General features: G+C 58.8%; 1 protein-coding gene across 2 annotated transcripts in view; it reads right to left on the bottom strand.

The window, feature by feature from the left end:
- PIEZO1 (piezo type mechanosensitive ion channel component 1 (Er blood group)) overlaps positions 1-12,550 on the bottom strand; it is a 65,265-nt gene that overhangs the window by 12,951 nt on the left and 39,764 nt on the right. For both annotated transcript variants that reach the window (XR_016022018.1, XM_074314451.2), the window contains exons 6-22: positions 9,523-9,691; positions 9,160-9,373; positions 8,882-9,053; positions 8,655-8,768; positions 8,481-8,574; positions 7,669-7,769; positions 6,873-7,133; positions 6,173-6,284; positions 5,914-6,092; positions 5,686-5,834; positions 5,358-5,540; positions 4,838-4,947; positions 4,554-4,708; positions 4,247-4,423; positions 3,528-3,653; positions 3,208-3,408; positions 2,455-2,659 (exon numbers count right to left, since the gene is read on the bottom strand). Coding sequence is in view for 1 of the 2 variants with exons in the window: in XM_074314451.2 (XP_074170552.2) it covers positions 2,455-2,659; positions 3,208-3,408; positions 3,528-3,653; positions 4,247-4,423; positions 4,554-4,708; positions 4,838-4,947; positions 5,358-5,540; positions 5,686-5,834; positions 5,914-6,092; positions 6,173-6,284; positions 6,873-7,133; positions 7,669-7,769; positions 8,481-8,574; positions 8,655-8,768; positions 8,882-9,053; positions 9,160-9,373; positions 9,523-9,691 (2,722 nt within the window). In the remaining variant the exon portion in view is untranslated. The remainder of the gene's footprint in view (positions 1-2,454; positions 2,660-3,207; positions 3,409-3,527; positions 3,654-4,246; positions 4,424-4,553; positions 4,709-4,837; positions 4,948-5,357; positions 5,541-5,685; positions 5,835-5,913; positions 6,093-6,172; positions 6,285-6,872; positions 7,134-7,668; positions 7,770-8,480; positions 8,575-8,654; positions 8,769-8,881; positions 9,054-9,159; positions 9,374-9,522; positions 9,692-12,550) is intronic.

The following is a 12,550-nucleotide window of genomic DNA, read 5'->3' as shown; positions in this document are numbered from 1 at the left end:
GTCTAATGAAAAAACACCAAAGGGCATGCCTGGTGGCTCAGGCGGTCAGAGCTCCGTGCTCCTAACTCCGAAGGCTGCCAGTTCGATTCCCACATGGGCCAGTGGGCTCTCAATCACAAGGTTGTCAGTTCAATTCCTCGAGTCCCGCAAGGGATGGTGGGCAGCGCCCCATGCAACTAAAATTGAACATGGCACCTTGAGCTGAGCTTCCACTGAGCTCCTGGATGGCTCTGTTGGTTGGAATGCATCCTCTCAACCACAAGGTTGCCGGTTCGACTCCCGCAAAGGATGGTGGGCTGCGCCCCTGCATCTAACAATAGCAACTGGACCTGGAGCTGAGCTGCACACTCCACAACTAAGATTGAAAGGACAACTTGACTTGGAAAAAATAAATAAATAAAACACCAAACAATCCCAGATTGAGGGACATTCTACAAAATACCATGTTTCCCCCAAAATAATACCTAGCTGGACCATCAGCTCTAATGAGTCTCTTGGAGCAAAAATTAATATAAGACCTGGTATTATATTATTATTTTATATTATATTATTATAGACCCGGTCTTATAGGAAAATAAGGCTGGGTTTTATATTATATTATGGTAAAATAAAACCGAGCCTTATATTAATTTTTGCTCCAAAAGATGCATTAGAGCTGATGGCCTGGCTAGGTCTTATTTTCGGGGAAACACGGTAACAGCCCAGTGTTCCTCAAAAATTTTAAGGTCATGAAAGATGAAGAAAGGCAGAGGAGATAGCATGATGAACTGCACTGTGGGATCTGCATGAGGTCCTATGACAGAAAGTGGGTGGCAGTGGCCAAGCAGGGTGGCCGCATGCGGTCTGTGGTTCCATTAGTAGTTGGTGGCATGGTATCCATGTTCATCTCAGTTTTGGTCACTGTACCGGGTTACATCAGAGGCTAACAGCAGGGAAACTGGGTGAAGGACATTTGAGAACTCTGCTTCTCAACTCCTGTAAGTCTACATAAAAAGTTAAAAAACAAAACCAAACAAAAAAGGAACAAAGTGCTGATACACATCGACACAGGAGAGCCTCGAACGTGTTCTGCTGCAAAAAGCCAGACTCAAAGGTGACATGCTCTGAGTCCATTTTTAAGGCGTTCTGGAAAAAGCAGTTAGAAGTGGTCGGATCAGTGGTTGCGGGCAGGGGGTGGGGGCTGGAACACTTCTGTGACTGACTGGTAGTGGTCCTATGAGTGCACGTGTCAACTCACAGAACTGTATGCTACAGAGGATGGGGGGGGGTTTACTGGGTGTGAACAGAGCCTCAGTGAACCTGACTTTCAAAGGCAGTGGGGGAGCACATCGAAAGCACCGGCTTGAAGGACCTGCATGGCATACCTCTGAGATGCTCCGAATGGAAAGGGAATGACAGGAATGGGTTACATGTAACACATTTTAAAAAGAACTGTGGATCTGCTGACAGTAAGAAACAGAAATGGGAAGGGTGAGAAATCAAAGCTCTGTCCACGAAAAAGCCAACTAATTAATGTACCAGCAATAATAGTAATGAAAACGTCCGTTTTACAAAGTTCCACCATGGCCGACTCAGGAGTCAATGGACGAGGACACCACCCATGTCAATGGCGAAAGGTAGAGTGGCTGCCCCTCCACAGGGTGGGCTGGGGACCCCCGAATAGGACAGACAACCGACTGGACTCCTGGTCATGGGCCGCCAAGCACAGCACCACTGAATGCCATCTACACACATGGGAGCAACCCAGCAAATACACACTAGGAGCTTTCTGCAAACCCACTGCCCTGACTAGGAAAACTTCACAAGAGTCAGAGGTTGAGACAGTCCAGACCAAAGGAGACAAGAGAAGAGGATGGCCAAATGCAAAGGTCAGATCCTGCATTAAAGCAAACAGCCACCAAGGAGAGGGCCGTGAGGATGGGGCACTGAGTACGGACGCACATCAGACCAGCATATTGCCCAGGGATGGACAGCTGTGCGTGGTCATGTCCTGGGGTACAGAGGGTGCCGACCCTCAGGCGGTATTGGGCGTGGAACTCCTCCAGGGACTCTCATGCACCAAGGAAGAGTGTACAACTCTTCCTTGCACTATTCTCCCAAATGCTCTGATTGTTTGAAAGTTTTCAAAATAGAATGTTGGGCAAAAAAAAGGTGGCAGTGTATGCCGGGGGTCCAGCCAGGGGCCAACAGCCCCCCACCGAAAGATGGCATGGCTGTAGCCGGCCGGGTTCATGGAAGCAACACCAGGGGCCCCTGGGTGGGGCTGGGGGCTGAGCAGGGATGGACGCGAGGAAGCCAGGCTGTGCAATGGGGAGGGAGGCTGAGGCCAACTCCAGGTGCTGGAGGAGCCCAGGGCAGGTGGGAAACACCACTGTGCGCTCTCGTGTGGCCACAGCCACGGAGACCGTCTCACTCAGTGCTCACGCCCCTGCCCACAGCCCGCACCCCGCTCACCGATGCACAAGGCTGGGGGGATACCCAGGCACAGCAGGTACTGGTAAAGCAGGAAGAGCGTCAGGAAGAGGCAGTAGTTGGGCCAGAGATGGGCGATGGCCCTGCGGCGCCGGCGGGTGAGGATGGCCACCAGCCAGCAGCCGTGCAGGATGACCATGAAGTTCATGCGCTGCCCGATCACATTCACGGCCATCAGGAAGCAGATCTGGGGGCAGCAGAAGGGGAAGGAGGAAATGAGAATGGAAGATGGAGGGAGCTGGTGGAAGGGACCTTCTTGGTCCTGCCTGCAGGCAGCGTCAGGCCCCGCGGGCTGGCTCTGAGGGCCACAGGCAACACGGGGTGGTGGGGCAGGCTGGGAGCTGAGCATACGCTGCCTGGAGGCAGTAGGGTGTTGTGCAGAGTGGGGGCCTGCAGCGCAAGCTCATGGCAGTTCACACCGCCGTCCTGGAGGGATGGAGAGGCTGGACATGTCTCCACCTTGCAGGGGGGAAATCGAGGCTAGGGGGCCTCTGGGGCAGACTGGAGACTCTGACCCAGTCTCCAGCCTGAGTCCTGGCCCCCTGCCCTCATTCTACAGGCCAACCTTGCCTGGGAGAACCCAGCACGCTTGGTAAACTGCCCCCGTGTCCCCAGGTGGCCCCCGTGGGTCTGCACATTGCAGATGCTCGGCCAAGGCCCCACAGAGAGCGGAACAGACGCCCCGTGGCTGAGCCCCGCCTGGGGAAGTGGGTGAGGGTTGATGCCCAGCCTCACCTCCAGCCCAAATTTGTAGAAGAAGAAGTTGACGAAGTACTTGATGCAGCTGAGCAGGTCCCGGTCCAGCTGCTGGCGGGTGCCATCGATGCAGACGGCCTGGGCGGGCAGTGGGGCCAGCTGGTACTGCCGGCGGTGGTGTTCTTGGCGCCGGTACACAATGGCCTCGAACACCAGCAGCAGCAGGATCTGCAGGTGGTTCTGGGGGGGGGGGGGGGGGCAGACAGTTAGGCCCCTCCAGCTCCTGCCCCCCCCAGGGTCCCCCAGGCCCCCCTAAGGCCCAAGCCCCCTTGTCCCCGCCCCCTTACCCCTGCCCTCACCTGGATGTAGCCGAGGTTGGGGAAGCCCTTCCGCACGCCGAACCAGTTGGCTGGGTCGACAGGCCCTCGGTACAGCAAAGACTGGTTGATCTCCGTCTTCTGTAGGTTGGTGCTATTGGGGAGGGGCTGGGGGACGGAGCCACATCAGTACCTGCTCCCTGGCTGGTAACTGGACACTGACCCCTGAGACCACTGGCCCTGCCTTGGGCCCCTGCTCCAACCACAGCTCTGGAACATGTCGGGGCCAGACCACAGCTGCCCCCAGCCAGGGATATGGGGGTGCTGTCAGACTCCAAACCACCTTAATAAAGAAGGGGACAGGGTGACTGGGGATGGGGAAGCTTCAGGCTGGCGCCGAGGGGAAGTAAAGAGAAAGCTCTGGGTAGAGGCTGCTCTGAACGGCCTCTCCCCTCCCAGGCCTGGCTGAGGCTCCCCCACTTCACTCCAGAAGACATCTGGCCTTGGTGCCTCTTCACGCCATGAACTGTATCTCATTAGGGAGTCAGCGAATCAGGATCCTTCTCTAACCCGGACACTTTGGCATGGGGAGTGGGTCCTCCATAGACCAGATGGAAGGACACCTCCTCCAGGAAGTCCCTGGCCCTGAGGACGTCCCTCTGCATCCGTCCCTCACCACCCTGAGTTGAAGCAGGAGCCCCTTGGCACCCGAGGTGCAGGAGACTTGCGAGGCTCAGGGCCGCGGTACCCGGCGGCTGTACCTCGGTGCAGTTGCTGGAGTACTCGTTGGGGCTGACGACCTTAAGCTGGTAGAGCATCTTGCACACGATAATGATGCAGGTCCATACAGTGGACAGGCAGGAGGCCATGGGCCGGAAACGAGGGTAAGGCAGGGCAAAGGCCCAGAGCACGACCAGCAGGAGGTTCATCACAGACACCTGGCGGCAGGTGGGACAAACAGGGCTGAGCCCGGCAGGCAGGGCAGCTCGCTCCCCTGTGGGCTCTGAGATGCAGGGATGTGCCCTGAGTGACCAGTGCAGACGAGGAAGGGGTGCACCCCACTCTCACCTCATTTAGGGCCACCCAGACGGTGTACAGGGCCACCAGCTTGAAGATGTGTAGTTCCAGCAGACGCCGCACAAACACCTGCACGCGGGTGAGGACGTTCGAGAAACTGGCAGACAGGTCCATAAGTCGTTCGGCCACCAGGCCCCACTTGTTGGCTGTGACCGTGGGGGGACAGGCAGTGAGAAGAGGACAGGGACACTGGGCCTCACAGGGGGTCCAGTGGCCCGACTCCTCAGCACACCCCACGCACTTCTTGGGGGCTGCACTCCACCCCTCTGACTTACCTTCCGGGGCCTGTGTGGCCTGGTGGCAGCCAGCCGTGCCCAGCCCCTCGTCCCTGGGGGCCTCCTCCTGCTGCTGCTGTAATAGTGGGGTCTCGCTCATTGCATCCTGCCTAGGACAGGGCCCCAAAGTGTCACTTCCTAGCTGTGCTCCTGCCCTCCTGGGGCTGACACAAGACCCTGCCTGCCCCTCCCCTGGCCTCTGCTTGGTGACCATGTTGTGTGTGCTGCAGCTGCTAGGTCAGAGCCTGTGGCCCAGCGGACATTCTACCCGACGCCCCACCCCGGTCAGAAAAAACGCCCAGCACCTGAGGCATCTGAAGGTGGTGGCTGAGGCCTTCAAGCTGTCCTGGGTCCTCCCATCTGAATCCCACCAGCCTCCTTTCCCCTCCCAAACAAGGCCCTTCTCTGTTCAAGGGGGGTTAACACTCTGTAGACCCCTACACCCCCAGCCCCAGCCCCCATGAGTTGAGACCCAAGTTCCTGCTCCTCAGAGGCAATGGTAGCGGAGGTGGGTCCACACCTGTGAGTGCAGCGCAGGCGGCTGGCGCCAGGCAGGGGGATGTGCTCCAGGTCGGTGAGCTGCATGAAGGGCTGGTGGAAGTAGTGCAGCTGCAGGATGCAGGCGAGCAGGAAGAAGCCAGGGATGAGGATGCTGGAGAAGAGCTCGGACACGCTGAACTGCTCCAGGCCCAGGTCCCCGAGCCTGGGGAGGGGTGGCCATCAGCACTGCCCGGCCCCTGGGGTCCATGATGCAGAGCCTCGGGCCCAAGGAGGTGACTTGGCCCATGCCATGCCAGCACCTCGCCTGCCCACTTGCCCGCCTGCCCGTCTGCCTGTCCTCAACTCACTGCTCGTCAGTGAAGCCGGTCAGATTGCGCCAGTACATGGGGAAGTCCTGGAACTGGAAGGTGTACACAGCGATGAGCACCAGCATGGTGTAGGCCACCACCAGCCACCAGAACATCTTGAGCAGCTTCCTCCACAGGCTGTAGTAGACCTGCAAGGACAGGTGTGTGAGGGCCCCCCGTGGTGAGGCCCGGCCGCAGGAGGGTCCCAGCCTGTCCGCCCCCAGAGACCTGGAAGAGGGTGAGGCACAGCAGGAAGAGGAACATGTAGACGATCTTGTAGACAACCAGGCGGCCGGCAAAGCTGACCACGATGAACATGCCGGCGCACACGTAGATCCAGTACTTGGCGTAGATGCCCGTGACCAGCTCCCCCAGGTTCTGGAACAGCGTCCGCATCCTCGTGGGCTCTGCGGGCCAAGCCAGGGCATGGGGGTGTGACTTGAGGACCAGGCAGGAGGGGGCTGATCCAATGGCCCCGTCCGCTCACCTGTGTCTGCCACGGTGACCTCCATCAGTGCAGACGGCACCTTCTTCCTCCTCAGCAGCTTCTCTTTGACAAACTGGCGCAGCAGGAGCCAGAAGGTCAGGGTGTACAGCAACTGGGGTGGGGTGGGGCGGCATCACTGAGGGCCTGGAAGCCTGGCACCATTCCAAAGCCAGGGTCCAGCCCAAGAAGATGTGGGTGGGGGAGAGACCCTCAGCAGGGAGGCGGCCAGCCAGGCCCCCTGCAGTCACAAGCTCACCCTGTCACATACACACCTGCACACAAGTGCACGCATGTGCACAGACAGGCTCATATATCTGTACACGTTCACAGCCACAGGCTCACATATATGTGTACACACAGGTTCACGTTTGTACACACATGTGCATATACATGCATGCACATGGGTTCACACGTCTCACCCAGTGAGACCCAGGGACAGCATGTAACACTAAGGGAACCTGTCAGGGAGATGGGAACAGTGCCCGCTATGACACAAGATCATCATTCATCCACTCAAGCCAGTACTCTAGGCTGGCCGGTGGGGACCCTGTGGTGACCACTACACACGGGCCTGCCTCTCCGGAGCTCCTACTCCACTGGGTGATGAACGAACAGAATGTCACTGTCACGGGTCCTCATGCAGAAACCCAAGGCACCAGCACACACTCACAGGCAGCACCTTGGGGTGGGAGGCACTCACCATGGCACCCAGGTCCAGGCAGGGGTAGCGGGTGTGCTCCAGCCCCAGCTGGCGCAGGCTGACAGGACCCAGGGTGGTGGGAAGCTCAGCACGCAGGTCCATGGCCCACACGTAGCGCAGGCCGCACAGGGCCAGCCCGTAGAGCAGGATGAAGGGCGAGCACAACATGGCCAGCTGGTGGCGGCTGCGCACAGTCCAGATGAGGCAGGCCCAGAGCAGCAGCACGAACGTCAGCCAGCTGTGGTAAGTGATGCTCCACACCTGGATGGCAGGGGCTGGTGGGCAGGCTGCACAGCCTACCCAGCCCAGCCCAGCCCAGCTCCCCCAGAAGGCTGATGAGGCGGGGCCCCCAGGGGGGTGTCACAACAGGAAGGCAAACACGCCCATCAGCCTGGAGCACAGCGGCACAGGACACGCCCCCACGCCACATGTATGCACATATGCTCATGCACACACACACATTCTACATGCACACAAATGCATACGCATACACATACACACTCACATGCACACATGTTCACGTACAATTCTCACACATACACACTCGTTCACACACACACACATGCATGTACATGTTCACACAGTCATGTATATGCATGCTCACAGTCATGTGTACCCACACACACACACTCGTTTACACACACAGCTGTGGGCTGGCCAGGGTGGCTCTTGGCTCAGCAGCTCCATCCATTTCTGGTGAGGAGGCACTAGGCTATAAAACATGGGCCTCCACCCGCCTCCCAGTACGTGTGAGGGATCCTGTGGGAAGGGTCCGCCCAGGCCTGCTGCTCCTTACCATCATGGCGATGAGGGCACACACATAGCTCTGGTCCATGATGAGGTGGCCCAGGCCATTCAGTGGAGACGTCTCTCTTGGCCTAGCCAGCCTGGGGTGCACTACAGGGTGGGGGCAGGGGTCACCCGGGAAGCTCCGACATCAATACGCCAGAGCCCCTCACCCACACCTGATTTTGACCTAAAATGGGGCAGCAGCCCAACAGGAGGAGGGAGCTGCTTGAGAGACAGCACTTGGTGGGCTCTGGGGGCACAAAAGGCAGGCCCCTGACTGACTCTGCTCCCAACTGCCACACGACCCTGGGCAGTCCTCAACCCTCTCCAGGCCTTGGTTTCCAAGGCTCTGAAGAGACAGAATGGACAAGATGGCCCTGACCCACTCCCAGCTCTATGGACATGCAAGGGCCTAGGGCATCAGCTCCCGAGGCCAGCGATTCAGCTTCTGCTTTGTGCAGGGGCAATTCACAAACTAGAAATCAAGGCTCAAGGCAAAGGAAAAGATCACACATAGGGATGCTGCTGTGCAAAGCTCCCAGGCCGGCATCGCCTGTGCAAACCTCCCAGCCACCCTGGGCCTAGGGGCCAGCCCAAGGCAAGCAGTCAAGTCCTCTGGGAACTGGGAGGCAGGCAGGGAGATGAGAAACTTGGGGTCCCCTTCACCCCCCACAGTGTCTCGGGGTCTATCAGCAACATGGCCCCAGGTGGGCACAACTGGAGAGGTCAACACGGCGAGACCACTCAATGGCCACCAGGGGACAGCACCAGTGTGCCCAAGGAGGTGTCCCTGAGCTGCCTTGGGCATGTCCTACTCACCGGGGCGCTGCTGCACGGGGCTGTGGCTACTCAGGTCATGCACGATGCAGTTGTCAACTTCAGGGTCAAGCCCAAGGGGCATGGGTGTCATGGGCTGAGAAGCGAGTTAAGACCCAGTGAGCCAAGCCCGCAGGCTGGGAATCCAGGCCCCACCACTCAGACTGGAATTCTCACCTGGGCAGCGCCCTCCTCCTTGGTGGCTGCAGCCTTGGCTTGGTCCTGGGGCCACTGGTCCACTTCCATCAGTTCCACCTCCCTCTCCTGGTCACCCCCCGCTGCCTCCTTTATCTGCAGAGACCAAAGCAGAGCTCAGTTTCCCACCCCATCCATGGGCCATGGCCTGAAGGGTGCTGGGGTGGGAATGTGAGGACAGAGGAGAGGAGCTGGCCGTGGGCACCCACCTGGTCTGGCGGGTGGTGTGTGCGGAGCTTCAGGAGTGAGGTCACAGTATAGTACAGGAGCAGCAGGATGCCAGGCCCCACGTACACAGGCCAGTCGTGGCTGGTGTTGAGGACCAGTGCATTGGAACTGGAGCAGTTGGTGCGGGTCACGAAGTCCTTAAGACCAAAAACCCTGCACAGAGAAGGCATGGCACTGACCTCTGGCCAAGGTAGGGGGGCAGTTGGGCAGGTCCAGGATGAGGGGACAGAGTGGGACCTGTGCGGTGGCGAGCCCTCACCTGGCCCAGATGCTGGCAGGTGGGAGCACGTCCTGGGCGAAGGGCATCTGGTAGCAGTACAGACAGATGAGATGGCCAGCGCCAAAGCATCCCACCATGACACACAGTGCGCTGAAGCCCATGGGGCTGATGGGAAAGTGGCAGGCCCACCAGGTGCAGATGGCCAGGAAGACCAGGAAGTAGACGCTGGAGAAGGCTGAGGGGTGAGCGATGCCTGCAGGACCAGACAGAGGCACGCAGGGTTATGCCTAGCCGGGCTGTGTGACTTCCATCTCATTGGTCAGCAGGGAGTTTGGCAGATGCCAAAAGCCCTCCCAGTGTGACAGTCAGTGCCAGGATCCCCGCTCTTGACCCAGTGGGTACCTGCCAGCGCGAGCAGCACTATGGCTAGGGTCCGCCCAGCGGCCACTAGCAGCCAGTGAGCTGTGATCCGGAACCGGGTGGCCAGCCGCGACCTCCGCTTGGGGGCCAGCGCAGGGGCTCCCTGCAGCCCCACTGGGGAGCCAGTGTCCACTTCCCTGTCATCATCGTCCTGCCAAGGTCACAGGGAGGGATGGAGGTCAGGGGCACAGTACTCAAGCCACAAGGGAGGGAGATGTACTGCTCCTCCAAGGGCCAACAGGCTGCCAGCCCATGTGTGGACCTGGACCACCCTCTGTGCCCAAGGTCGGCCCACCATCTTCCCACTGCTTCTCTCAAGTTCACAGTCCTGCAGGCCTTCCTGGAGGCAGCCCACTCTGGCCCCAAAATGCTCCTGCCAATCCCTGGCCCAATGACTGACATTGAACTATTCTGGGACCCCTGAAGGGCCTCTTCTTTATCTCCCCATCTAGACCTGGGGCCCCCCTGAGAACAGGCAGTTCCCACAGTTTCCTGCATATTCCTGAAGCCCCTGGTCCTGTTTAGTTGGGCTCCTGAGAGGGCCTAAGTAAGGATTTTTAGGAAAAAGGAAAGCAGTACACGCACATGTGTGCACTTCATTTCACAGTTTACAAAGCACCTTCAGACCGCTACACTTGGTTCCTCAGGCTGAAGCAGCAGTTTCCTTATCAGTAAAAAAGCAGAAGCTTGGAAGGGACTCCAGATTACATGGCTGTTTGCACCCTGTTCCCTCTCTGCTGCCCATGGGGCCTCTGGAAAGTGAGGGGCAGGCCCTGAGGGGCACAGCCAGGTGCCCCTGGCCAGCTCTCTGGAAGCCAAGCCTCAAGAGGGGTGGAGGTAGCAGGCTACCTGGGAGGAAACAGGATGGCCCTTCCAGCCTCCCCTGCTTCCCCAGCCCTACCTTAAGATTTCCCAGAATGCAGCTGTTTCCTGGACATCAAGGAGAGCCAGGGTGAGGCAGAAAGAACACGAACTCTGCATCAGATGCCCGGTCCCTTCCCTGGGTCCCCATCTGTAAAATGGGAGCCCTGCCTGTGCCTTTCCCGGAGGTTGAGGCAGCACTAGGTGTCTGGGGTAAGAGCACAGCTCTGGAGCTAGGTGACCTGGGCACAACCCAGCTCCAGGCTCCCGTCTGTGCAGCCTTGGGCAAGTCACCTAACCTCTCTGAGTCTGTTTCCCATCTGTCACATGCACGTAAGGACTGGACAGGAGAGATGAACCAGACAGGTCCTGCCCTCATAGAGCCTGTGGAGGTTGGGGAGGCCCCAGGGAGGTACAGTTGAGCTGTAGGGCAGGAGCAGGCCAAGGCAATGGGGCTACAGGATATCCAGGACCCAGGATATCACAGCAGGGCCCAGGCCCCTGAGGTCAGATTGTGTAACCAGGGTTCTCCCTTTAGACCCCGGAATGCAAGGAGTGCCCTAGCCAGCCCAGATGGAGGAGACGTCTGCTGGAAGGCACGGCAGCCAGGCCTGAGCTCACCCCCGCCCACAGCCTGGCCCAGGCCCTGGGAAAGCTTCTGAGAAGGCCTGTGAAAAATGACCATTTCTGGGAGTGAGAAAAACAGAGGCAGCTGCTGGGAGGAATGACAGGTGCTTGGGGGCCACACGTGGCGTCCAGCCCAACCAGTCCTGGCTCCAGCCCTGACTCGACTGGTCCCATAAGACATCAAGGGGAACGGGGCAGAGGTGTCCACTCGTCTCCTGACCTCCCACCGCAGACCAGCTCACCCCCTCAGAGCGTGCACGTACACGGGTATGACAATCAGGACATGTGCAACTATATAATTATGTATACCACGCGTGCATGTGGCCCTGCCAGGTGGTGTTATGCACTGTTTGAGCTGCTCCTAGCTCTGAGCTTTAAAACTGGGCACCTCTGAAGGGCGGCCCCACTGCCTTGTTCCGAGGTCTGTCCAGTGACACCCATCGCCCCTGAGTTGGCAAGATGACGCAAGCTCTATGCGTCTATGCCACTGAGGATACTCGGGTGAAGGTGACTTGTCCCAGTCGCCCAGCAGACCAGAGTCCAGCCCCAATGGGCAGCGTGGAGTGGAGGGCTGACCCCTCCTGCCCACCCACAGATTTCGGGAATAGTCCAACTGCTTCCCGGCAGAGCTGTTCCAGGAAGCCTTGGCTCTGCTAATGAGGAAACCAGAGGCAGACCTGGCCCATGCACCCACTGGTGCCCAAGCACCCCCGGAGGAAAGGAGGGGGACCTGAGGGCAGGCATGAGGGCAGTCCCAGCCCTGGCTCAACTTCCCACAAAGACCTGGAAAAGCTAATTGACCACCAGGACCCTATTTCCCCCTCTGAAATGGGGGTGCCAGCCTTGCCCTGTGGGACGGGCAGCAACCGTGGGGGAGCAGGCTGGCTCAGCTGCAGGCTAAGTCGTCCTGACCTGCTGTGGGAAACTGCCTGCCCTCTCTGTGTTCCTCTGTAGGTCAAGGCCCTCATGCCTTGCAAGCCTCAGATATGAGACAAAGGGACACTGGGGCTAGGGGCATGAGAGGGGCCTGTGGGCCCCAGGTGGCTCTCGTACTGGGACCTTTGGATGGGCCCAGACCTGGAGACCGGGAGCTACTGGATGGGGGGCCCAGGTGGGCATGCGACTGCAGCCTTTGTGTGTGACAGAGGAGTGCCGACTCTTCAACTGAGGACATCGAAAGTTCGACGCTCACGCCTTGCCCCAGGGAAGACTTGGGACCCTCCAAGGACAGCGTCTCTGATTTAGTCTCTTGCTGCCTGTGAGCCTACACAGCCCATGTCTTTCTACAGCCCACTGATGCCACTGCAGGCGTGGCCTCTTACATGTCCATCCCTGTGTCCACAAGTCCTTCTGTCCCTAGGTCTCCTGACATCCGGCACAGGCCATCTTCCAGCACTGCTGACTCCCTACTGTCCTGTGACCACAAAGAATCTCCTCCAGGATGGTCTCTAAGGGCACAGATGCTGTCTGGGGTCCCTGCAGGTGTTCCCCCTGAGGGAACCCTGACAGAACCAGGTCTTAG

Source organism: Rhinolophus sinicus, chromosome 8 (genome assembly GCF_057876585.1).
Source record: "Rhinolophus sinicus isolate RSI-liver-muscle chromosome 8, RSI-T2T, whole genome shotgun sequence".
NCBI lineage: Eukaryota > Metazoa > Chordata > Mammalia > Chiroptera > Rhinolophidae > Rhinolophus > Rhinolophus sinicus.
This window is presented reverse-complemented; position numbering and strand designations above follow the sequence as displayed.